The following is a 25,287-nucleotide window of genomic DNA, read 5'->3' on the forward strand; positions in this document are numbered from 1 at the left end:
ATGGCTCAGTGGTTAAGAGCACTGACTGCTCTTCTGAAGGTCCAGAGTTCAAATCCCAGTAACCACATGGTGGCTCTCAACCATCTGTAATGAGATCTGTCTGAAGAGAGCTACAGTGTATTTACATATAATAATAAATACATCTTTAAAACTTCATCTTGCTCTCCTCAGTCTGAGATGTGAAGAGCTCCTTTGTCTAGCACATCCCAGTTGTGCATGTCACTTGCCTATTAGTCACACCCAGGGCACACGGGGTCATCTGTCATGCTACTATGGCACTTACATACCAAGAATCCTCATTTCATAGAATAGTGGCACCAAAGGGCAAGAGTGGTGATGATTTTATTATAATATATTGTAAGAACTGCTCTAATTTTAGTTATGGATTGATCTTTCATAGTGCCTAATTTATAAGTTAAACTGTATTATCATATGTTCAATCACAATGTAACAGTGCTCCCTCACACCTGCTTCGGGATTGCCTGGGAGGCTTGGAAAGCACCCATTCCTTTCTCTAGGGTTTAGTGGATGGGGAGACTGCTCCGTCCTCCTGGTTACCATCTTTGCCCCCTAACATGGCCTACAAATCCAGGATGTAAGAGCGACGTCCATGTCCTGATCTCCACTTCCACTAATCTTCCTCTTGTTCTTTGCAGCCCAGCAGAAGGGGCCTCCTTTCAGTTCTTGACTAAGTTCTGCTCAGTGCCCCTCCTAACTTACGACTGAAACAGGGTCCCTGCCTAGTCCACTTCCTCCCTGCTACACCTTCTTTTGGTTTTTTTTTTTTTTGAGACAGGGTTTCTCTGTGTAGCCCTGGCTGTCCTGGAACTCACTCTGTAGACCAGGCTGGCCTCGAACTCAGAAATCCCCCTGCGTCTGCCTTCCAGAGCGCTGGGATTACAGGCTTGCGCTGCCACCAGCGCCCAGCTCTGACACCCTTTGAAGTCCACTTCCTAGCAGATGTACTCACATACCTTTACCTTTCTGCATGTAATGGTTATACTTGTCTACCTCTTCCACCAAACTGAACTCACGAGCGCAGTAATGTCTGTTCCCACTGATAGCATCATTAGGCACTCACTGTAATGGAGCCTTGGCAAACACTTATGAAGGGATGACAAGACAGCTCCATTCACACTGACCTTCAAGTCACTTTGGTTCTGCTGCAGAGCAGAAAGCTCTTGCTGAGAGGCTCCGCCCTGGTGCCTCACCAGTGCTCTTTCTGCCTGTCCGACCCAGTTGCAAAGATCCTCCAGCTTCTTATGGCAGGTGTCTTGTTGTCTCTGTAGAGTCTAATTAAAATGCAGAGGAGTCAAGAAATAATTAACGCTCATCTTACAAATACAAGTTAATTTCCTGAAATGTAAAACATGATAATTATATATCAAAGTTGAAAACATTGCTGGAAAATTGGAATAGAAAAAGGCACAGAAATCATATTCCGGAAGTTCCCCTCTTCTGGGCAGTTTACTATGTGGATGTACAGTTGGACAGATAGTGAGATAGTCGTAGAGAGGTGCTCCTTGTTCAGGTTTGAGTTTGGAAGCTCCTGTGGAGACTGCTGTTACCATTTATGGAATGAACAACATTGAAACCACATGACAGTAGTGATGGTGATAAATTTGTCTCTTTGAGAAGTTCTTCCTTTGAAATAAAAGGATTTGATATACACATTAAGTCAGAAATGTGGAAAAGTAGAAGAATTAGAACAAAAAAACCCCAAGAGTCTAGATAATTGATTAGCCAAATGAGGTTCTTAATAATTGAACTGATTTTATAAATCAAATGCCTCACAACTACAGAAGAACCATTAAATAAAACAATTGCATGGCAGGCTTGAGGAGTTGGCTATTTTGAGAAGAAATCTGTCTAAGAATAGCAACTGTCTCAATCTTTTGGGTGTCTACGAATACCACTAGAAAAGTCAGGGCCAGAGGGGGCAGGGGGGAATATGTTTCCATGCCTGATTCTTTTCCCATCGGTCATGTCAGTTCCATAACACTAAACTACCTGACCGAGCAACAAGTGAGCATGATGTGTTCTCCTGATCGTCCTTCTAAGAACAGTTTCTACCAGATTGCCCTCTGACGGCATTCTGACCTCATAGTCACCTGCACTTACAAACAGGTACCCATGCTGGCCCTCACTCCCCCTTTTTATGAAAAACAGAAGGGCACTGGAAGAGAGCTCTTAAGAACTCTTCAGCTGTGAAACAGGATCTTCATGGGTTAGGATGAGTGCAGATTGAATCTGAAAAAAGCAAAGCAAACAAGTTAACGCACACAGACACTCAGAGCAAATACAGAGAGAGGCAGAGCATTCCTGACAAGGTTAATGCACACTGTGGAATTAATCCCGTGTTCAGAATGTTCACATGCAATTCTATTACCTGCTACAATTAGCTCAAGGTGGCTCAGACCAATCTGCTTTATTAATTATCCATTTTATTAATGATACACTACACTATATAAAGGGCTAGGTAAGAACATTGCACAAGTTCAGGTATGGAGAGAGACTTGAAATATTTCATCAGGATTTATCTCAATTCAACATAGTTGAAATAATTGGACAGTAGCAGGGGATAGAAGGCATGGACTACGAGTTTTCTTTAAGTTTAACATAAAACTCAACTATACTTTGTAAAATATAGGAGCCCTTGAGACAGATTTACTGAGCTCATGGCAATACTGTCACTTACTATAACCACTGTGTCCAATGGCAGAGATGTCAAAAGCATTACTGAAGACAGCCTGTGGCTATGATGTTACTAGACACTGGATTATGCTGAATTTAAATTTGCAGCATGAGACTTATGATAAGAATTGGTATGATAGTCAAATATATATATATAAAAAAAGAGAAAAGAAACATCAACCTTGGTTTTGTACATTGTGTTCCACTGTGAAAAACTGAGCACTTCAGAATGTAGAAAAGTACAAGAAAATAATAACTTAAGTATTCCCAAAACAAGAGTAGAACATGGTAGCTCATGCCTTTAAATACAGAATATGGGCAAAGGCAGGGGGATCTCTGTGAGCTCAAGGGCAATCTGTTCTAAACAAAGTCATCTTGCACTACATAGTGAGACACTGTCTGAAAAGCAAAACAAAACAAAACAAAAAAACCAAAACAGTATTATTCTGATCCAGTTTTTTGTCAGGGAATCTTATTATGAGTTACTTTACAAGCCGTTTAATAAAACCGATTTTTCAGAGCCACTCCTGTTAACAGTTCTAGGTGCTCCCCACAGGCTCCAATGCCTGCTGGGAAAGCAGTAGGAAGGAAGGGCCGGCTACAATTTTACATGAAAAGTTGAGACAATGGGACATAGTAAAAAGAGAGTCTCACTAAAATAAAACACTTGCACATGCAATCACAAACAAACATATATTCTCTCATACACATAAAACAAGAAAAAGCTAGAGCAGTTCTCTCAGACCAGACCACATCGGCCTGTGTGACATAAAATTCTGAAGTTGGTAAAGCCAGGTTCCTGGAATCATAATAGGCAGGCCAGGAAACCCCTAGAAGACACCCCAAAAGACAAAGTGAGCTCAGTTTCTGGGTCAGTCTGACCTCAACCTGAACTTCTTGCTGGACTTGCTGCAGACGGCTCTGCACCACATCTCTCTGAGCTGCAAGGTGGTCCACAAGGCCCTGGAAGGACCTCTGTAATTCACTCAGAAACTGCAGCATCTTCTGATTCTGCTGAAGAGACAGATCCTGTGGGTGCTCGGATATAAAGAGCTGAATAGCCAAAGCAAGTGCATCCAGCTGAGACTTCCTTTCAGCCATAGATTGTTTCATATCCTAAGGCAAATGGTGAGAGAAAAAACAAACTCCTTTTATTTCTCTAGTCATGGAAAATCTACTGGTTTTGAGAATTAAAGGCTAATGTCCTATATTTTATATTTCGTTACAAAAAGCAACACTGCCAAATCTCATTTTTTTGTTCTTTGCAAATTCCCAAAACAAAGCACTAATTGCAAGTATGCTTCTATTACTGGATCTAGCTTTACAACGCAGTAGGCTTTCCATTTTTTTATAATAACAGCACTATATTATTGCTAACTCAAATTTTATGACTTAATTTTTTTCATAATTATTTATTGTGGTCGAGCTGGGACCCGAGTTCTTGTGTACATGGGGCAGACACTTTTCCACTGAGCCACAACCCTAGCTCCTTTTATATGTTTAAGACAGTCTTACTATGCTGTTCAGATTGGCCTTGAACTCATTTTATAGCCCAGAAAGGCCTGGAATTTGTGATTCTTTCAGCTCAACTTCCTAAGTAGCTGAAATTAGAGGCCCATGCCACCAACCCTGGCACAATTAAACAAAAAAATATTTTGGAAAAATACAACATTTCTGGTCCAAGGCTTGCGAGATGGCTCAGCAGTTAAGAACACAGGGGACCCAGGCTCAATTTCAGCATCCTCATGGTAGTAACTCTAGTTCCAGGAGGTCCAGTGCCCTCTTCTGGCCTTAGTGAGCACAACAAGCATGTAGTGACAGACATACTTGCAGGCAAAACAACCTGCAGGTAGCTTAAGCATCTGTTTTATTGTCCAGTAAGTAATTGGTAGGGCAATACTGAAACAACAGGAAACTTATTTGATTCACTTAGAAACAACCTTTTATTTTTTTGTGGCTGGAGAGATGGATCAGTGGTTTAGAGCACTTACTATTCTTCCTGATCATCTGTAACTCTAGTTTCTCGGAATCTGACTACCTATTCTGGTCTCAGTGGGGACATCATACATGCACTCAGGTCCCCATAAATATGCAAAATTTAAAAAAATCTTTGTAAAAAAGATTGTTTTACCTTTTTGTTGTTGTTTTTGTATTTCAAGACAAGATTTCCCTGGCTGTCCTGGAACTCACTTTGTGGACCAGGCTGGCCTCAGACTCAGATCCACCTGCCTCTACCTCCCAAGTGCTGGGATTAAAGGTATGCACCACCACTGCTTGGTGATTTATTTACTTCTAGCCTACAGAAAAAGCTTGCCTACTTACACTCTAGGTCAACAATGAAAAGCTCTCCAAAAATTGTGCAAGAATGGACACCAGGCAGAAGAGAAACAAGAAACAGATCCTAGCCGCTCAGTATAAAATAGATATAAAATTGTTAATATAAAGCCATACTTTGGGCTTTCAGAGAATAATTTCAAGGAGAATAGTCAAAGGTTCCAGACCTCTAGGAATATAATAATCTTACATAACTCATCTAATTTCTGAGAGGGCGATTTGGACTTTCTAAGAAAGGTTAAGTATAAAGACAGATTTGGCAGTAAGGAGAATCAAGGTACGCCAAGGGGCATTGTGGGAATGGGTGGGGAACTTGCCTCATGTCGCTGCAGAGTGTGACTCAGGCCGCCAGGATCAGTTTCAGTGCCATATCCCTTGCTGTTGAGAGTAAGACTGGTTCTGCCAACCCAGGCTCTCAGATCTTGAAGTTCACCTTCCAGTTCCTTGTGCCGATTTAACACTGTGGTCTAAGAAATAAGCAGCGAGTCAGACTTTACCTCTTGAGATCTACCCAGGCTCGGTGAGAGCCCTCAGGAATAAACGTGAGCAAGGTCCTAGGGCTGGAGACATGCCTGGGAGGTTAAGAGCATTTGCTGCTCTTACAAAGTACCTGAATTCGGTTCCTAGCACCCACACCAAGCAGCTCAAAACACTGTAACTCAAGTACCAGGGGATCCTGTATCTTCCTCCTGGCTGGCACCCGCACTCATATGCACATAACCCTCAATATACAAATGTGTAATTAAAAATAAATCTTAAAAAAAACTCACAGGAACCCCCACCCCCAACCAAGACACTACCTTTTTTACTTCCACAGCATTCTGGAGGTGGAGGAACCTGGAACTCCAAGAGTCACTAACAGAGCCTAGAGACTTCTGAAGATTCTTGGCATCTTTCTCTAATGCCTTCAACAGCTGAGCAGGAACTTCTCGTGGCTGACTGATAACAATCTGATCCACACACTCCAATTCCTGACTCACCACCGTTGACAGATCTTTTAATTCCCTGTCTAATACCTGAGGAAACAGAGTAAAGTTACTCCCAAAGTCAGGAGTAGTACTGTGCCTGGGGATTGGGATCAGTAGAAAATCATGTGCCTTCCTTTTGTTTTGTTTGTTTTTTGGATTTGGTTTCTCTGTGTAGCCCTGGCTGTCCTGGAACTCACTCTTCAGTAGACCAGGCTGGCCTCAAACTCAGAAATCCGCCTGCCTCTGCCTCCCAGAGTGCTGGGATTACAGGTGTGTGCTACCACAGCCCAGCCTATGCCTTCCTTTTTTGAGGCCTAAATTCAATCCCCAGTACAGGGTAGCAATTTTACTTTCTGGGAATCAATTGTGTACACGTTAGCTCACCTCACATCTACATAGGACTTAAAAGACGAATTGTTATGTAGGCTGCTTAGTTTAATCAAGGATCAACTAACCTTCCTCAGCATTGAGCAACATGGACTGTTTTGTCTAAGGCCACCAAACAGACCTAGGAGAGTAGTTAGGCTGGATTCAGGTTCTGACTCAGGGTAATATTCTGCCCACAACACCCTGACTCCTCTTTAAGACCACCAGTTTTCCTTTTCCCAGGCAGCTGACATGTAGAAGTAACATGCTTCAGGGGAAAACAACCAAAAGATGATCTTTCCATCCAGATTCTAAGGGGAAAGAACCAAAGAACATAAAAATACCTGGAAACAGTCTTCCCACTCAGCTGTTCTTCTCAACAGAGAAGTGGGCAGTGGAAGAATGTAACAGTGTTTGGGGGGCATAGCCTTGCTTCCCTGTTGGCCTCTATTTATACCACAGACTAGACATTGAGAAGCGAGGCAAACCTCTGCAGGCTTGATCATCTTCATCTTCAATCTCAATGAGTGACTTGGCTTCCCTTGCAAGGCTGCCTTTTGATTCTTTCTAATGTTCTTAAGAGCCACCTACTATCTATTATCAGTTTCTCCTTGCTTAGCTTCTCCAGAATCCACTAAAAACATGTCTTAGTCACACCACATTCTCTATTCTTCCTGGAGTCTTTTCCTTTAGTTTCTGTAAGGCCAGTGTTTCTTAGTGTTCTTTGAACAACTGAAATAGGACTCGGGATATGCCTCAGTAGGTAAGAGCACTTGCTTGAGGAAGCATGAAGACCCGAGTTCAAATCCTATAGTCCCACATAAAGAGTTGGGGATGGTCACAAACACATGCAACCCTAGTGTTGCAGAGAGATGAAGAACAAGAAGATTCCTGGGCTATGTTGGTTGGCATCCTAGTTCTAGGTTTGGTGAAAGACCTTTTTGAAAAGTGTAACATGAAGGGTGATAGAGCGGGACAATGAAATAAATCTCTGTGGCCCACTTGTGAGTACACTTGGGTGTATACAACCACACATGTGTATACACATATACAAAAGAAAAAGGAAAAAACAACCAACTCACCAACTAGGTATAGATGGTTTTATTTCTGAGGTTGTGAATCAGTTTTTTGGTTTAACAAACACACATGCACATGCACAAACATGTATAGTCTATAGACAACCTGGAATGTCATCTTCAGGAGTTCCATTTACCTCCTTTGAATCAAGATCTTCCATTGGTCTGGAACCCACCATTTCGGATAGAGTACTGCATAGTGAGCCACTATAGGAATTCTCTTATTTTTGCCTCCCCAATGTTAGATAACAGATGTATCCCAGTGTGCCTGGCTTTTGTTTTGGTAATACACAGTCTGACTGTGTAGGCCTGGCTGGCCTGGAACTTACTAGGTAGACCAAGCTGGCCTCAACCTTGTGGTGATTCTTCTGACTCTGTCTCTTAGGAGATGGATTACAGGCAAATATATTCCCATATCCAGCTACAAACTTAAGTAAAACACTGCAGGATTTTTTTTTCCCAGCAGGAAAGCATAAGCATTATGGGGCTGGAGAGATAGCTCAGCAGTCAAGAGCACCTACTGCTCCTCACACCAATGCTAGGCAACTTACAACTACCTGTTAACTCTAGCTATGGCCTCCATAGGAACCTGCAATCACATGCACATACTCACACACAGAGATACACACACATACATAATAGCAAATTTTATTTGTCACATACTGATGAAAAGAGTGTCCTTAGATCTCTGTTCTAGAGAGTTCCAGTTATACTTTTCCAATGTTATTCTTAATGTTTTAATCTTTTAAATGGTGCTAAAATGGCATTCATTCATTCACTCATTTGTTCATTCATTCTATTGAGTTTGCATGTGCTACAGTGCAAACACAGTGTGAAGGTCAGAGAACAACATGCAGGAATTCCTTTTCACCTACTATGCAGGTCCAGGAAATTGTTGAAATCAGGTCTGTAGGCTTGATAGTAAGTGCCTCTGTCAATTAAGATATTTCACTGACACAAAGGGTGGTGATTTCTGAATTGCCTAAAAAGTTGCCTAAAAACCCAACATGCAGAGACGGGTCTGATAAATATAGACTTCGCTGAGGGGGTGAGATTGGGCCCTTCACTTGAAAAATCATTTCCATTATCACCATTAGGTCTTCGATTTCCATGGGTGGGTAGGTCAAATCATGGAAGGTCAAATGAAAGTGAAGCTCAAGGGCTAATCACCTTCATCTAATCCTATGGCTTCAGAAAAGAACCTTTGCCTTCAGCTGTGACTTCTTATAGAATCTAAGCAGATGTTGCCTTCAGAAGACAACCTTTAGCCTTCTAGAAAGAGGAAAAAAACATATGCAACTGCTATGTTGCTGAAACAAGTTGGCAATCTGGCCAGGCAGTGGTGGCGCACGCCTTTAATCCCAGCACTTGGCAGGCAGATTTCTGAGTTTGAGGCCAGCCTGGTCTACAAAGTGAGTTCCAGGGCAGCCAGGGCTACACAGAGAAACCCTGTCTCGAAAAATACCAAAAAAAAAATACCAAAAAAATACCCAAAAAAAAAAAAAAAAAAAAGTTGGCAATCTGTAGGTTTACCGGCTTCTTACACTTTAAACAACTTCCAACCCCGTTTGCATATGCGTCTTCTTTCTGGTATTGCTATAAAGGAGCTCTAGGGACTTACACAATGTGACTTCACCTACTCAAGTTTGGGAACTAGTATTCTAAGGTTAGCTAAAAGTAGACCATTTTAAAAATTTTTATATCTTATTATTAATTTGTATGAGTGTGAGTGAGTGTGTGTGTGTGTGTGTGTGTGTGTGTGTGTGTGTGTGTTTGTGTGTATGGAGGCCTTCCAGCTGGGATTAAAGGGATGTATCACCATGCCAGCTTATTTCAAATTTCTTAACCAATCACACTGCTTTTGAACTTAACTTCATTAAATCAAAGATCATACAGGTAGTATATATCTATCCAAAGTATATACAAATATGATTCTTAAAAATCTTACTTGTTCTAGTCTGGTACATTGTACAAATACCTAACAAGGAGTCTGAGATTATCTTTCAATGGGAGAGAGTGAGAAGCAGGTTCTCGTAGATCTTGAAGTCCTCAGGGTAACTAGCTAGAGGCCACCATAGAAGCCAGTGGGCTGGAGGAATGTTTGCTACATACCTTGGCCTGACCCAGTAGATCTTGCAGCTCTGTCACATTAAGTTCCAAAGGTTGAATCTGTTTGGTTCTCATTTCAATGTCCCGTAACAGAGACAGATAAGAGACCAGTTTCTCATCATGTTCTAAACAAAGTCTCCGGGTAAACACATTCTGTCGATCCAAAGTAAAACTCATGAAGTTATATTGTTTTCCTTAAAGTCAACTTTTAAAATAAAAGCATTTTTTACTACATGTAAGACAGGATGAAATATGCTATTCTGCCTGAGTCAATTGATAAGCAATAGACAAAAATCATTTTATGACTTCCTCAGAAAGCAGAAGCTCATAATTATAAATAAATATGCATCATTTAAAAACACCTCTAAAGGCCATTCTGACTTCAAGTAATATTTCAAATTAGCTTCATTGTTTTAAATCTCAGAACTCTGAGGCTGGAGATAGATCTTGGCGGTCTATGAGTTGCATAGGAAGCCCTGAGTTCAGTGCTAGAGTCACAAAAATAAAAACAGTGAACAATTTTCCTACTTTTTGCCTAATTTTCCAACAACTAAAATATGGATGATAAGTGAATTAATAACTTAAGAAAATTAGCTAACACAAAATAAATATCTATGTGTATATGTGAATGAATTTTGTATCCAGTTAAGAATTATAGCCAGAAACTAGGGCTGAGTAGATATAGCTCAGTAGTAATAAAGAATCATCATAGCATTAAAACTATCTATATCCTTTTGTTTGCTTGTTTTTGTTGTTTTGAAACATAGTTTCTCTCTGTATCCCTGGGTTTCCTAGAATTCATTCTATAGATCAGGCCGGCCTCAAACTCAGGGATTCACCTGCCTTTCCTCCTGAATGCTAACGCTACTTATAGTTTGGGAACAAGTATTTTCTGGTAAACTAAAAACACACCTTATTATGTTTTCTTTTAAAAAACGATTTATTATTATTATTATTATTAATATTAATATTATTATGTGTGTATGTAAAAACAAACTAAAAAGCCAGAAATGATGATGTGTGTTTTTAATCCCAGAATGGGAGGCAAGATGACTGCCACAGTTGGAGGCCTCCCTCAGGATACACAGTGAGCACCAGGCCCCTAGGGTCACAGACCCAAACCCTGTTTCAAAACCAAATCAAAACTAAGCAAACAAAAGCACTCTCAGCCCCTAAGAAAGCAGAACCCAGCACACTGGAACACTTGCCTGAGTTTCTCTGCAAGGCGCGGGGTTCACACCTCCACTCCCCTCCACACGAGGCATGGCCACCAAGGGGGCTCGTTCACCTCCAAGGAACGCTTGATGCTTTTCCTTAGGTGTCGCCTCCTCCGCCTTCACTGCAGAGCATGGCAGGGACAGTGGCATTTCCTCCCTGGTTCCACAAGTGGTGGGAATGACAGCATCATGCTGCCTTATAGTCTCACTCTGCACTGTCCTTTCGGGCAGTTTCTCCGGAAGATGAGATGCCAAGACCCCGGGTACTTTTTGACCCACTCTGTCTCCAGAGCACTGTTCTTCTGTGTCTCTAACTAGGGGATTTACTACTTCTAGAAATGTTGTCTCCTGGGTTGTTGTTACTTTAGATTTCTGATGTCCACAAAAATTGCCGTCCACTTTGCTATCCTCATGAAGACTCTTAATATTTGAGGAATCTAGACAACTGACACCTTCCGTATCTAGAGGAGAAACCATGGTTTCTTTCAATTTCTGGGCTCTTGTTGAGTCCATAGGTATTTCTTGATGTAACTTTTCTTTATAATTTTTGGATGGGAAAATCTTATCTTTGGTCTCTACAGTCTTAGATGTAATATATAGGTCTTGGTTATCAGTAGTCTCCTGTCTTGTGGTAATTTGGGCAGTCCTGTCTCCTTTGGAACCACGGGGTATGTCTGAAATTTTGGATTCTCCATCTGATTCCTGGGAGTTCAGTCTTTTGGGTCTTGGGATCTCAGAAGAGACTGGTTCTTTATGGACAGTACTAACAGTTTCTTGAGATAATTTTTCTCCTGGTTTTAAAATTGAGCAGAGGTTTACAGTTTCCATTTCCCCTTCACCGAAGAATGTTAAAGCATCTTGATCTTTTAAGGAAGCATCTTTAGATGTCATCTGGGAAGGGAAGCCTTCAATTTTACAAATAACAGAAAAGTCCTTTTCTCTACCAGCTTCTTTTCCCTTGTCATTTCCAATCATTTTCATAGATCGGCTCTTTACAAAGGAGTCATGTTCATCACCAATTGTAACTTCCTGGTCCAACTCTTCCTCAGACAGAAGTCCTGCTGCTCTGCTCATTTGGACACTTTGCTCTCCTCCCATCTCTCTCCTCATTCTATCAACCTCCACATGCACTGACCGCTCACTCAACAGGCTGCCTGCTGCTTCATAATGAGATTCTTGTCCTTTTGAAATCCTTCTCCCCTGACCTTCTCTAGCTTCCTCAGCATCCGGGACTGAGGTCGACTGCTTTACATGAGAAGTCATTTTTATTTGTGTTACTACTTTCTCCTGCTCTATGTCTGCACATTTTCTCATATGGCTTCTAGCTTCCTCTCTGAGTTTCAAATCAGAAGATTCTGAGCAGGGATGTGTCACCAAAACTTGGTATGAGGATTCACCCTTAAGACCAAAAGGACTTATGATGCAGGCAGATACTTCATTGTCTGAAGCGTTCTCCTCATCTTGACTCTGGCCTTCCATCTCTACTGAAATCTTCCTGCCCTTTTCTACCTTTTCCCCATTAGAAACCCTTACATCAGACTTTTCTTGAGCACACTGACTCCCAACTTGTAACACTCCTTCATGTTTCTCCTTATCATAACTCTCCCCGGAGGTCTTACTAAACTCAAATAGTAACTCCTTTTGTAGAAAGCCACCCTTCAATTCACGTACTCCAGTCCCATCTTGCTCTGTTAAGGTATCTACTTGGATCATAGTTGCCAGTTCAGGGCTGATCAATCTTTTCTCAACAGCATCGTTTAAAGTCACTCTTTGATCATTATATATATCAATAATTCCTCCAGTTAACACCTGATGAGATGCAATAATCCTGGCCATGTTTTTATCTAACAGTTTCTTTTCCAAAGCTGATGCCAATGTCACTCTTCTTCCTGTGGCTGTATCTATGATTCCACCAGTGTTCGCCTGAGCTTCCAAAACCTTCAACGCCGACACAGAGTCTACTTTTCCATGCTGGATTGCTTCAGACAGTGTTAGAACTTTGTTGTTCTTCTCATCTTTAATATCAGAGAATGGAATTACTTCGAGATATCTCCATCCAGACTCAATGTCAATCCTACATTTTTTTACCAATTCTGAGTAGGGAATAATTGTACAGTTCTCAGGATCTATAACCCCATGCATCACTCCTGAAGGCAATTCTGTTTTATTAGTTAAGGATCCTCCTTTGTTACCATTTGCCAAGTTCAGTCTCTGGCCATAAATGAAATCCCCCAAGTTCCCACTAAAGTCCTGAATCTCTTCGATTTCTCTTTTCAAGTCTGGAGAAACAAGATCTAATTTTGTGGCTTCTGAGAAGGAAAGAGCTTCCTTTGTTTGAGGATGAAAATATTGATAGTGGTTAAAGTTCTCAACCTTTCTGAGCTGTCTGGCCACATCTTCACTGATCAAGCCATGTTTAAGGGCATTATCAACCGAAAGTCTCAAGCCAGATATATGATGAATGATACCACCATCAAGTACTTGCTTAGACAATAGATAAACAGCTTCTTCTCTCTCTAGAAGACCTCTATCAATGGACTGCAAAACTGTTAATGGGGCTTTACTTTCAGGGTCCATAAGTCCTGTTGTTTCCATCTGTAGCCCAATTAATTTATCTCTAACTGCTTTTTCAGCACCTCTGCCTTTGGTAGCCTTTTCCAGATAGATAAGTTCTGTCTGGTCAGCAGTGTCTACCAAACCAAGATTTGAGGCCAAAGTTACTGAAAGTTTTTTGCCTCGTTTCAGGTCAACAATTCCACCAGTTATCACCTGTCCCTCTAGAATCCTTGAGGCTGTCTCCTGGTCAAGCAGTCCAGCTGCCACAGCCTCCTTTACAGAGCACAGTGAGTGGGTCCTGGGGTCAACAACACCACTTATAGCTTTGTCCGACATAAGGACATTATATAATAATTTCTCATCCATTAGACCTTCATCAATGACTTCTTCAGTTGTCAAAGACTCACGGGTCTGGGAGTCAAAGAAGCCCCGAAACATGTTCAGTTTCCCCATAAGTTTCACAGCAGTGTGGCTAGATACAAGGCCTTGGGCTATTGCTTCATTTAGTAGGAGTTTCTGACCTGTTTCTTCATGAAATATTCCACCATCCTGTAGCTGTGCAGATAGTGTATTTAAGGTAGCGTCTTCAAAAGGAGAACTACACAACAAGGAAGGCTCACCCCCATTACCTTCTGTATTCGCTTTTTCTAATACCATCATCTGACCATCTGCAACATTCTGTCCTTCTTGGCTTTGTTTGTGGCTATTGCTAACCAAAATTGCAGCATTTAATGCTTTCTCTGAAGAATTAACATTCATATCACATTCTGACTTAAACTCTGATTTCAAACTTACAGAAGTATCTACCTGAAATTGTGATGTTTTATTTTGAGACTTTGTAAGTGGTATTCCAGTTTCGCTTGGAATATGGTCAACTTTGACAGTCTTCATTTGTTCTTTGTGACATGTAAACAAAGACTCTGTGGGAGCTTGGCATTTTGACTTCTTAATAGAAAGGTCTCTGTCAAGTACCAAGGACATACCTTCAGATTCCTCAGGACATTCTACAAGGAGGGGGTGTCCGCTGATATTTTCCTCGCTAAACATTTTTGTTTGCTCTTCCTTTCTACCTCCTAACAATGACCTTTGTAGCTCTAACTTGACTTTATTGATGACTTTCAAACTGCAAACATTTTCAGTAATGATTTCTTGTTCTCCCAAAAACAGCTCCCTTTCAGGGCTCTCTGAAGAAGAGCATTCTATTCCTATAACAGACCTTTCACCTTTTGCTTCAGTACAGTTTTCCTGACTAGGATAGCCTTTGTTCAGAGAAGGAAACTGGGATTCACAGAGCTTCCTAGGATGCTTAGCACTGGAAATTTGGGAGATGGTCTCAGTATCCAATTCTTGTGATTCCTCAGAAGGAATCTTTGTGAGTCTTTGATGCTGAATTTCAAATGCTTCTGGAAGAATTCCCTGACAGTCATCTCTGGATGTTAGCATCTCTAGCAGCTCTTGGTCCAGCAAAAGCAGCCTCTGTCCAGTGTGTGCGTTAATGTAGCTGTGAGTTGCCAGCTGAAACAGCAGCTTCTCTCCACTGCTGGGTCTTCCCTCTCTTTCGCATGACACAATTGCTTTACCAACAGCAGCGCCTACCTCATTTTGTTCTGCAGAGTCTGCTAGTTGTATGTGGGGCATCACGTCAGGGATACAAACTGACCTTAAGCTATTGGCAAGATCTTTATCTAGGATACCACTCTCTGTTGCTTTTTCCCAGGACCAAATCTCTGTGACTGTTGGTAGAAAAAGAGCCTCAATTTGCTGTCGGTTATGGAGGATTTTATGTGCTAATTCAGTAGACACAATACCTTGTTCTAGAGCATCTGTAATTGGGAGGATCTCTCCAGATTCAGGCAATAATAGCCCCATAAATGACCAGAGAGATTCCAGAATTACAAGAGCAATCTTAGCAGCTACTAGATTATTGGTCACTGCTTCATCAATAGTCATCCTATCCCCTGTGACAGTGTCAATGATGCCTCCTGTCTGAAGCTGCCTTATGAGAATAGCACAGGCCAGATCTTGGTCAATCAAATTATGTCTCACAGCCTCTTCCACGGTAAGTCTGTGTCCTGTTCTTGGATCTACTATGCCACCAGCGAACAGCTGAGCTTCCAACAGCCGGACAGTGACCTGCCTATCTATCAGCCCTTCCTGAACAGCACGGAAAATGCTAACTTTCCTACCTGATCTCAAGCTCACCATTCCCCCTGCCAACTGCTTGACAGGCAACAATTTCAACCCTGACTCTTGATGGATGATACATCTTTTCATCAGTTCCAGCAAGCCAACTTTTTCAGCTGTGTTGGGGTCTATTAAATTCTTGGATGATCTCAGATGAGACTGTAATTCTGAATGAAGCCATGATGCAATGAAGCCTTGATGAAAAGCTTCTTCCAGATTAATACAGTTCTCACTAGGGGGGACACTGAAACCTCCAGTTGCCAGGTGAACTTCTAAGACTTTCAGTCCAAGTCTCTCATTGATTATTTTCTTTTCAATTGCTTCTACCACAGAAAGGGAGCCTCGGGTCCCTGCAAGCCTGCTTATTAAAGACAGAGAATCCCTTAGTCCCAGGAGCTGTTGATATATTGGAAGGTTAATGAGATTTCTGGTGAGACCCTCTTCCAAGGAGAGCTTTTCACTGTTCTCAGGAGCAATGAGACCAGACATGATAATCTGGGATTCCAGGAGCACAAGGCCTGTGTCTTGGTCAATAAGGCCCTTTTGCATGGCTCTGAAGATGGGGAATATCTCCACTGTGCCTAGGTCAATCACCCCAGCAACTGCTCTGCAACCCTAAAAGAAAGAATTAAAATGAAAATAGAATCAGAATCAATGGTAAAAAGTGTAACTATTGAAAGAGAACCACAGTAGATGAAATTCTGGTACAAGAAAAACCTACCCCGAGTAAGCCCCAACCTGTACGAAACACCAAAATGCTAGCCAGGCCATTTGTGCTAAGAAGTAATTCTTCTAAATGGCCAAATGTTTAATAGAGCCAGAGTTCACAGAATGCTTAAAGGATGATAGACAGAATCAAGCATTTCTGAGTAACAAGCTTTATTTACAAAGTAGCAGGCAGTGGAAAGAAAGAGAATAGCTTAAAAAAAAAACTTATTTATTACTATTAATTGATTGTATAGGGTGTGTGTGTATGTCTATGCATGCATGCATACAGGCACTCCAGAGCCACAGCACTCATGTGTAAGTCAAAGGACAACTAGTGTGATTGGTGCTATCCTTCCATCATGTGGACCTGCTAGGCATTTTTACTTGCTGAATGACACTGTTTGCCTTAGGTGACTATTTTTAAAAATTTTATTTTTTACTTTTTTAAACTGTGTGTATGGGTGCATATGAGTGCAGGTGTCCTAGGAGCCCAAAGGTATATTAGTCAAGCAGTGTGTGCTTGAGAGTTAACTCTCTAGGAGGCCAGTGCTAGGAAGACCTGAAAGACCAAGTCAAGGAAGAAACAGATTGTAACCCACTAGAACCTCTGCTTCCAGGCTAGGCTAAAAGAGGTAATAGAACAACTACGATCATAACTGCCACTCAGATGTATGAAGAATGATGTATAATCTTCACAATGGTCCTTTAAAAGATTAATCGTAGTTTGCATGTAAGAACATGAGACAAACACTAGGTGACCTGCCCAATGTAACAAAACAAGTGAGCTCCAGAAACCAACCTGGTCTCAAATTTTTTGTTATTATATTGTCTCTCTGGATAGTTCTGGGAAGTATGAAACAGTAAAGTCACACCTTAAACAGTAGTTAGTCTGTAACTTCAGGTAATAAGGTAAACCTTATACATTATTAAAATTACCTTTTGTAAAGTCTAGAATCACCTGCTGAAGAATTCTTAATTTAAAGCCTTTTATTTTCGATTCCAAACCATTTGAAGAGTTTAGCCACTTGACTGCGTGATCACTTACATTGCGCTCCATTTACAGCTCTTTTTCCTTTTGTTTGTTTGTTTGTTTTCTGAGGCAGGGTCTCACTATGGAACCCTGTCTGTCCTAGTATAAATTATGTGGGGCAGGATGGCCTCAAATTTCCCGGCAGCAGACTTCTGCCTCTACCTCCAGAGTGAGGAGGTTAAAGGGCAGATATCACCATGCCCTTCATTCACTGCCTCTCTTAGGGCAGTATTATTTTTGGATTTTTAAAAACTCCAACATAATCTAGACTTAATTCTCAACCACTTCCCTGTTTACTAACAAGTGTACTTCATTTCTATTCTCAGTGAGAGGTAAATAATATTAAAAGCATAGTTTTTCTCTATGTGTTTAGGAACAGTATCTGCAAGACAATGAACAGTGAATGAATACATAGACAACGTGTAAGAAAATCTTTAACACTATCAGGCCACAGTTTTCACTTTAAAGGCTGAACAAGGATTTCAAGCATGAAGACTGCACATAAGAAAAGGGACTTGGCTCATTTCTCCACTCCATTGCATATCTCAATTAATGGCATAGCTCCCCATGCTACAAGGTATATTATTTGCTATTCGCCTTAACCTTTAATTTCCATATTGCAGGGTTCCATATACCATACCATACACATACCATATAGATCTACTATGTGTCTATTTTATAGAGATTGAAAAAATGTTCATTGGTGTATGATTGTTGACATATATGTACATATATATGTAAATTTTTTTGAAAATCCGTAAGCTGGGTGTTTTGCACACACCTTTAATCCCAGCACTTGGGATGCAGAGCCACGAGGATCTCTAAATCCAAGGCTAGCCTGGTTTATAGAGCAAGTTCCAGAACCTACCTCAAAAAAACAAAAAGAAAACAAAAACAAAAGAAAAAGAAAAAAAATCCATATAAAGCCTGTTGAAAAAGAGATGTTATAACAAAAAGGAAGACTAGAGAAAATTTCCAATTTCTTCTGTAAGGGTTATAATCTCAAAAATGCTGACATTGGGAAAAAAAGAAAAAAAGAAAAAAGAAAAAAAAAAAAGCCTGGAATTGAGCCGAAGAGAAAAGCCTTCGTGACTCCTTCCAACACTCTTATAACTGGAGACTAGACGGCAGCACTGCGCTGGGAAGTGGTCCAGAGAAATCTGGTCTACCGAACATGGGCATCTGACCTAGGTGAGCACAAAAGGACAGGGAGAGGAGGAAGGCAAACAAAAGGCGTCTACTTACCACACTGCAGAGCAGCCTCAGGCAGATAGGAATAGAGCCTTACGGAGCAGCTCAGCCGTGTCACACACACAGTGTAAGCTTGGGGTTAGCGTCCAGCATGCGACTGTTTGTTTTTTTGCAAAAAAGAACCCCCAACAGGTCGTCCTCTTTTCCCTTTGTGCATTTGTGCTTAAACTCCAAAGGGTTAGTGAAACTTGTAAGCAAGGATGTCAGTTAATCAGAACAATACTTCACATGAAACGCGCACAGTACAGGGACACATCATGCTCAATGTGGTGCTCAGCAGCTGTCTGTCTTCTTCCCCCTCCCAGCCCTCTTTAACTTTTCAAAATGAGAACTGGATGTTCTCAGCAAGCAATTGTTAAAACTTTTCACATACTCCCTTATATGGTGAAGCAACAGCCATTAGAGTGGGCTGCTTTACACAGAGAATTCCACACCAGCACATGCTTCCTGGAAATGTATTACTGAAGTAGGGCTGGTTCTAGCCTGTAGACTTTATGAATTTATCTCTATGTTTCAGAATCAAGTATATTTTGTTTGAATAATCATTTTTTGAATCATGCAAACCAAATGTGATTTACCATGTTAGTTTTCCGCACATAAACTAGCCATTGCTTCACAACATAGGAAATAAGCAGGCAAACACACTGTATATCCCAGAGACACATGTATATAATTTGGTTAAATGCACACACACACACACACACACACACACACACACACACACACACACAAGTATCCAGAAAGAACTTAAGACGATCAACAGCAACTATAATGACTTCTATGTGGTACAAAAATGGAGGTGAGAATTGGTAATGTGCTACGTGATAGGATGACCATGGATGGTGAGGGGAACCAGCGTCTCAGTCAGTGAAGTTCAAAGTTCACTTTCCCTGGTCACTCAACAGAGGAAAGAGGGTTATGAACATGTTCTTGCCAAAATCCACAACCCTTGGCTATCAACTCTTGGGTGGCAATGTCTCAAAGGAGTATAATCTTATTGACCTGTGATCAGATAAAATACAGAATTTAAATTCTCATTAACTGTTTTCCAATATGCAGTGGTAAAATGTGGGTGGAGGCGGGAGCAGATCAGATACAGATGGTTTGCTGTAAGTGCCCTCTGATATTTTTGACTGACCAATACATCATGGAACCCCAGTAAAGAAACACATGACAAATGGCTGCTAAGGTGAGGTTAAATATTAAGTCACATTGGTCATGGCAAGCTAGTGAACACGACTCCCAATCAGCAAAGCCACTTTCATACCACTTAAAGGCTTCCATAATATATAGAGCCAAAAACTAAAAATACCTTTTGTTCTGTCTGCTGAGCCAACTCGCTTTGGAGCTGCTGGAGTTGGTTTGCGGAACCATCACAGAGGTCATGGTAAGTCTTGTTCAGGACACTCAACTGCTCAGAGATCTGTTCCTTCTCTTTTTCTGAAAGCCTGAAGGATGAAGTATGATATTTCTCTAAGGAGAAAAATTCTCCAAGCTATATTCAAAACTGCTATATTGTTGCCATGAATGATTATCTGAATACAACCAGTCTCCTATACTCAACCCTGGCATCTCACACATATCCTATGATTCTCAGTGTTATCAATGCTATTTAACTCTGTGCTTATAGTTCTGCAACTGTATTCAAAATGACCTTGCTTTCTTAGCCTTACTCATATACAGCAAATTTGAATGCTGAAATAATATAAAATCATTGCACATTTAAATTATTAAACCTCAAAAATGTATGATATAATCTTATTTTATGTCTTTACTCCTTCCACAGTTATTCTCATTTTAAACAAATTTTAAATCATTTTAAATCTCATTTACCTATTATTTACCTAGTCATCTTTAACTTCCCTTATTTTTAAAGCCTTTGTATGTGAATGTATCTATCTGTTGTATGTGGATGTATCTATCTGTTGTATCTATCTGTTGTATGTGGATGTATCTATCTGTTGTATGTGGATGTATCTATCTATTGTATCTATCTGTTGAGCACATTCCTCCTCACGCCCCTTTTCCCTTGTCTCCTCTCCCACTCTTAGCTATTTTTGTTTGGTTTGGGTTTTGTTTTTGAGAGATCAGGTCTCTCTGTAGCCCAGGCTAGGTGAGTTTAAACTGGTAATCCTTTTGGATTAGCTTCCTACGATGAAATTACCACCATGCAAGGCTTACTTAACTCCAAGTTTTATTATTCAACCATATTTCCTTTAGGCAGGAAACAAGATATTGTCACCTACTGTCTCCATGTGTTTGTTACCACAGTCATTCATTTCCTGTCTTCCTAGAGGTTCACATCTTGAATCTGGTGAAATCTAAAAGTGGGTTGCCTCCCCCATATTAATTCTGAGAATGAACTATGCTTATTTATGTTAGAATTACCTACAAACTGATTAAAATTCCCCCAAGCTTTCCTTGACTCTGAGTCAATCTCTATTTGTTGTCAGTTTATCTCTGGAATTTAAACCTGCAATGAATTTTCTTAATTAGGTTCTTAATATTATTCTTGCCTGTCCACTCATTAATTAGAAGAAAACAAGATCTCTAAGATCCCACATGATGTCAAATACATACTGTGAGGGAGGGAGCATCCCATAGACATATAGAAATTCTACAGGTTTGTAATTTAACTGATCCTTGCGATGTCCCCTAGAAAATCCAGCCGGAGTCTTCAGTTAATCCCTTTTCATTTTGCATGAGCACTGTCTTATCTTCAGTAAACCCCCTACTTAAAAATAAGATACAGAGAGACCACTAGCGATTACTTCTCTTGCTCTTGGGCCTCACTCTTGACAAAACTACCTTGACACACCCCTTTCCTGAGCCTATGTCCACTTACTGCAGGAGAAAAGCTGTCTTGACTACTGATTAAAATTCTACTTTCTACCTACCAATTAGTTCCAACCTCTCTCACTCCCCTCCTTCCTCCTATTAGCTCTTTGCTGTAATTCAGGCAGTCTATGAACTCAGGTAAGTGTCTTCCACCTTCTAATTAAAGGTTTGTGAGAGTGCATTCTGTTTCTCATTACCCGGACTAATGCCTTCCTGTCCTACGATCACACTTTAGGAAAGGAGCGGAGTTTCAGTTTCTCGGCCTCCTGACCTCTCATTTACTTACTGGTCATCATACTGACTCTGATTTCACCCAACAACTTTTCATTCAAAAAAGTTCCAACAGACAAATGTTAGATATTCATCAATTTTTCTTGATTTTTGAACCCTCCCTCCTCTTTCAACTTTCTTGTGTGTCCTTTTTTTTTTTTTTTATAGTCCTTCTTTTAAGTTTCCTTTACAGAGAAGATCTGAAAGTCTTTTTAGGTTAATTTACCCTTATGATTTCTACTACATTAGTGACTTAAATCGTTGTCTCTTAAGACTTCTGTCATTATTTCCAAACTTCCTACATAGCTGCCCTCTGGGAATCTTTGTTGAGTGTACTACCTAAGGCATGAACAAGGTAATCCATGAATCTTACTATATACTAGGAATTTCCACTCTGAGGTTCTAAAGGCTCTCATATTCAACAATGTCTAACCTACATTCTTCTGCAACTCCCTCCTTGGTCAGTGCTTCTTATCTATGTGAGTGGCACCATCATATAACCAATAGCCTATGCTAGTAGCCTAGCAGGGCTTTTTGTTGTTCTGAGACAGTGTCTCACTATGTATAGCCTTGGCTGGCCTACAGCTCACTATGTAGATCAAGTCGGCCTTGAATTCAGAGATCTCCCTGCCTCTGCTGGAAATAAAGGCATGAACCACTAGTCTAGCAGTTTTTCTAATGATTTTCCATGTGACCAAACCCATAGTTTCACCATTCTTAATATCTTTTTTTAAATAGATACATTTATTTATTGTATATGCAAATACATATGGAGATCAGCGGGAAATCTAGAAAATATAGTTAGTCTCTCTATCTACCCCGTGGATCCTGGAGATGGGATTCAGGTTGCTGGGCTTGGTGGCGAGCGCCTTTATGTACTGAACCATCTCGCTAGTCCCTTAATACCTCTTGAATCTTTGTCAGCTCTGTAATCTACTGCATTTCTTGCATTCATTATTTCACTCTTGGCTCTCATCTTCTATTATCCCCCCTTGTCAATCATATTTAAGATTCCTCCCCATAGCTGAGGTTAAAAAAACAAAATAAAACAAAACAAACAAACAAAACAAAAACCCCAGTACAAAATATAAGGCTCTTGTTTCAGGAATTGTCCAGTCTAATTCCTCATCATGACTCTTAAGATTCAAGCCGGGCGGTGGTGGTGCACTCCTGTAATCCCAGCACTCTGGGAGGCAGAGGCAGGCGGGTTTCTGAGTTCGAGGCCAGCCTGGTCTACAGAGTGAGTTTCAGGACAGCCAGGGCTACACAGAGAAACGCTGTCTCGGGGTGGGGGTGGGGAGGGAGATTCAGCCAGTTGCAAAGGTCAGACTCAGGCTGGAAAGATGGTTCAGTGGTTAAGAACACTGACTGTTCTTCCAAAGATCCTGAGTTCAATTCCCAGCAACCACATGGTGGCTTACAACCATCTGTAGTAGGGACCCGATGCCCTCTTCTGGTATGTCTAAAGACAGCTATAGCGTACTTACATAGATAAAAAACAAAACAAAACAAAAAATAAAAAAGAAAAGATCAGACTCACTTATGACCATGCTTGGCTAAGAAGATCTGTGACGTTTTAATGGCCTCAGAAACTTGTTCTTTCTTGGTTGTCAGCTCCTCTGCCAGAACCTAGTAGTAGAAATAAAAAAGTAATTGTTTTTTTCAAACTCAAGACTTAAGAGTCAAACGTGATTTCAAATAAAATTTCAAGAACCAAGGAGAAAATACAATCTAGGTTAAGCATTATAAATGGGCTACAGATGTTTAAAAAGGTAAGCAAACACATAGGCAGCTGAAGTTGTTGTAAGTCTTGGAGTTAGCATTTTCTAAAGTGAGAATTGTCTTTGGAGCAGTCATGGGAACTATTCCATGCATGATTCCACCTGTGCAGAGAGAGATGACTTTCTACTCACCTGCTGCTCCAAAATGGCCTTCTCAATGTCTACGGACACACTAGTAGTGTGAGATGAGGTAGTTGTTCCTTGTGTATTTCTTGCCAGAGTAGACACCCAACCCAAAAGGTCTTTAACCTTCTCCACATGTTCTTGCTTTTCCTCTTCTACTACTTTCTGTAACAGGAAATAGAAAGTCAATACTGTGATCAGTCTCACTAGGCTGGCCTGGTGTTTTATTTCCAAAGCCAGATAGGAAATACATTGTCCTTTACGTACAGAATCTTGCTAGTTTAATAATTCTTACATCCATGAATAAACAGAGAGACTACATGGAGTAAGCACTAACATAATGGACAAAAGATATACATTGCTATCTAATTTTCATGGCATGTCTATGAGTATTTAAAAACAGCTTTCAAAGATTTTTTTTTTCCTTTCTTTTTTCGAGAAAGGGTTTCTCTGTGTAGCCCTGACTGTCCTGGAACTCACTTTGTAGACCTAGCTGGCCTGGAACTCAGAAATCCTCCTGCTTCTGCCTCCCAAGTGCTGGGATTAAAGGCATGAGCCACCACTACCTGGCAAAGATTTTTGTAATTACAAAAAGATTACATACTTATTACATAGGACCAAACCAGGAATGGGAATGTATATTATATACTAGAGTCTAGTTCTCCAGAAGTTCACACATAAACACACTTCTCAAATTGTTTCTATGCAGTGTTATACCTTTGTCGATACATAGTTCTTACTGAAATCATTATATCTAGTATAACATATTAATATATTATAAGTAACTTTCTATGCCAACTTGCTTAAATCTATTACATTATTTTTAATAGTGTCATAACATTTTACTGTACACACTATGGAGATTTTTAATATTTTTCTCCAACAAATTATGCTTTACTGAAGATTTCCACTTATACTGTGTGGTGGTTTGAATGAGAATGCATCCATAGATCCCTGTTTTGATTACTTGGTCCCCAACTGATGAGATGGGGAAGGACTAGAAGGTGTGGCTTTGTTGGTGGAGAAGGCTCAGAGGGGGAGGATTTGAGGTGGCAAAAGACTCTTGTAATTTCAACAGGGTGTGCTCTGCTTCTTCCTGTTTGTAAATCCAGATGACCTCTCAGCCACTGTTCCAGTGTCTGCCTGCCTGCCTGCAATGCTCCCTCCACTGGTAAACACAGACATTAACCATCTGAAACTGTAGGCCCCAAATAAACTCTTCTATAAGCTGAGTGGGTCATGATATCATACCCTAACAACAAAAAGTGACTGAGATATTCCCCTTTCTCTAATGAAAATACTTAAAGGTGAAAGTAACAGGCATATTTGTATATTTGGAAATGTTCACTCACTAAAATTTATTTGAAACTCCAAAGGTTACTCAAAAATGATTCAGTATGAATGATAAGAAACTAGTTGCCAGGTGCCTATACCATTATCTGAGGTTCTGTTCTCACAATATACGATGGTTTGAATGAGAATATCCCCATAGGCATTTGAGCACTCAGTCCCTGGTTGGTGGGTGTTATTTGGGTAGGTTATACCATCTTTAGCAAGTGGAACCTTGCTGGAGGAGGGTGTCACTGGGGGTGGATGAGGGAGTGTATAGCCTCTCCTCACTTCGCATTCCCCCATGTTTCCTATGAGTGGATGAAAGGTGATCCACAGCTTCCTGCACCTGCCACAATAATGGGCATAGGTAGGAAGGGGATACATCTTACATCTTTGATAAATATTTTGCAGATAAAAAAGTTGTAGATGGGGGCTGGGGAGATGGCTCAG

At 40.7% G+C, this 25,287-nt stretch overlaps 1 protein-coding gene across 12 annotated transcripts in view; it reads right to left on the reverse strand.

The window, feature by feature from the left end:
• Positions 1-25,287, reverse strand: part of Macf1 (microtubule actin crosslinking factor 1) — a 331,824-nt gene that overhangs the window by 113,211 nt on the left and 193,326 nt on the right. For 9 of the 12 annotated variants that reach the window (XM_052177288.1, XM_052177278.1, XM_052177282.1 and 6 more), the window contains exons 33-41: positions 23,515-23,670; positions 23,142-23,230; positions 19,806-19,941; positions 10,756-16,119; positions 9,551-9,700; positions 5,829-6,044; positions 5,346-5,495; positions 3,577-3,810; positions 1,143-1,292 (exon numbers count right to left, since the gene is read on the reverse strand). In XM_052177288.1, coding sequence (XP_052033248.1) covers positions 1,143-1,292; positions 3,577-3,810; positions 5,346-5,495; positions 5,829-6,044; positions 9,551-9,700; positions 10,756-16,119; positions 19,806-19,941; positions 23,142-23,230; positions 23,515-23,670 — 6,645 coding nt within the window. The remainder of the gene's footprint in view (positions 1-1,142; positions 1,293-3,576; positions 3,811-5,345; positions 5,496-5,828; positions 6,045-9,550; positions 9,701-10,755; positions 16,120-19,805; positions 19,942-23,141; positions 23,231-23,514; positions 23,671-25,287) is intronic. The other 3 variants (XM_052177285.1, XM_052177287.1, XM_052177284.1) reach the window with 1 other exon arrangement.

This window comes from Apodemus sylvaticus, chromosome 3, assembly GCF_947179515.1.
Source record: "Apodemus sylvaticus chromosome 3, mApoSyl1.1, whole genome shotgun sequence".
NCBI lineage: Eukaryota > Metazoa > Chordata > Mammalia > Rodentia > Muridae > Apodemus > Apodemus sylvaticus.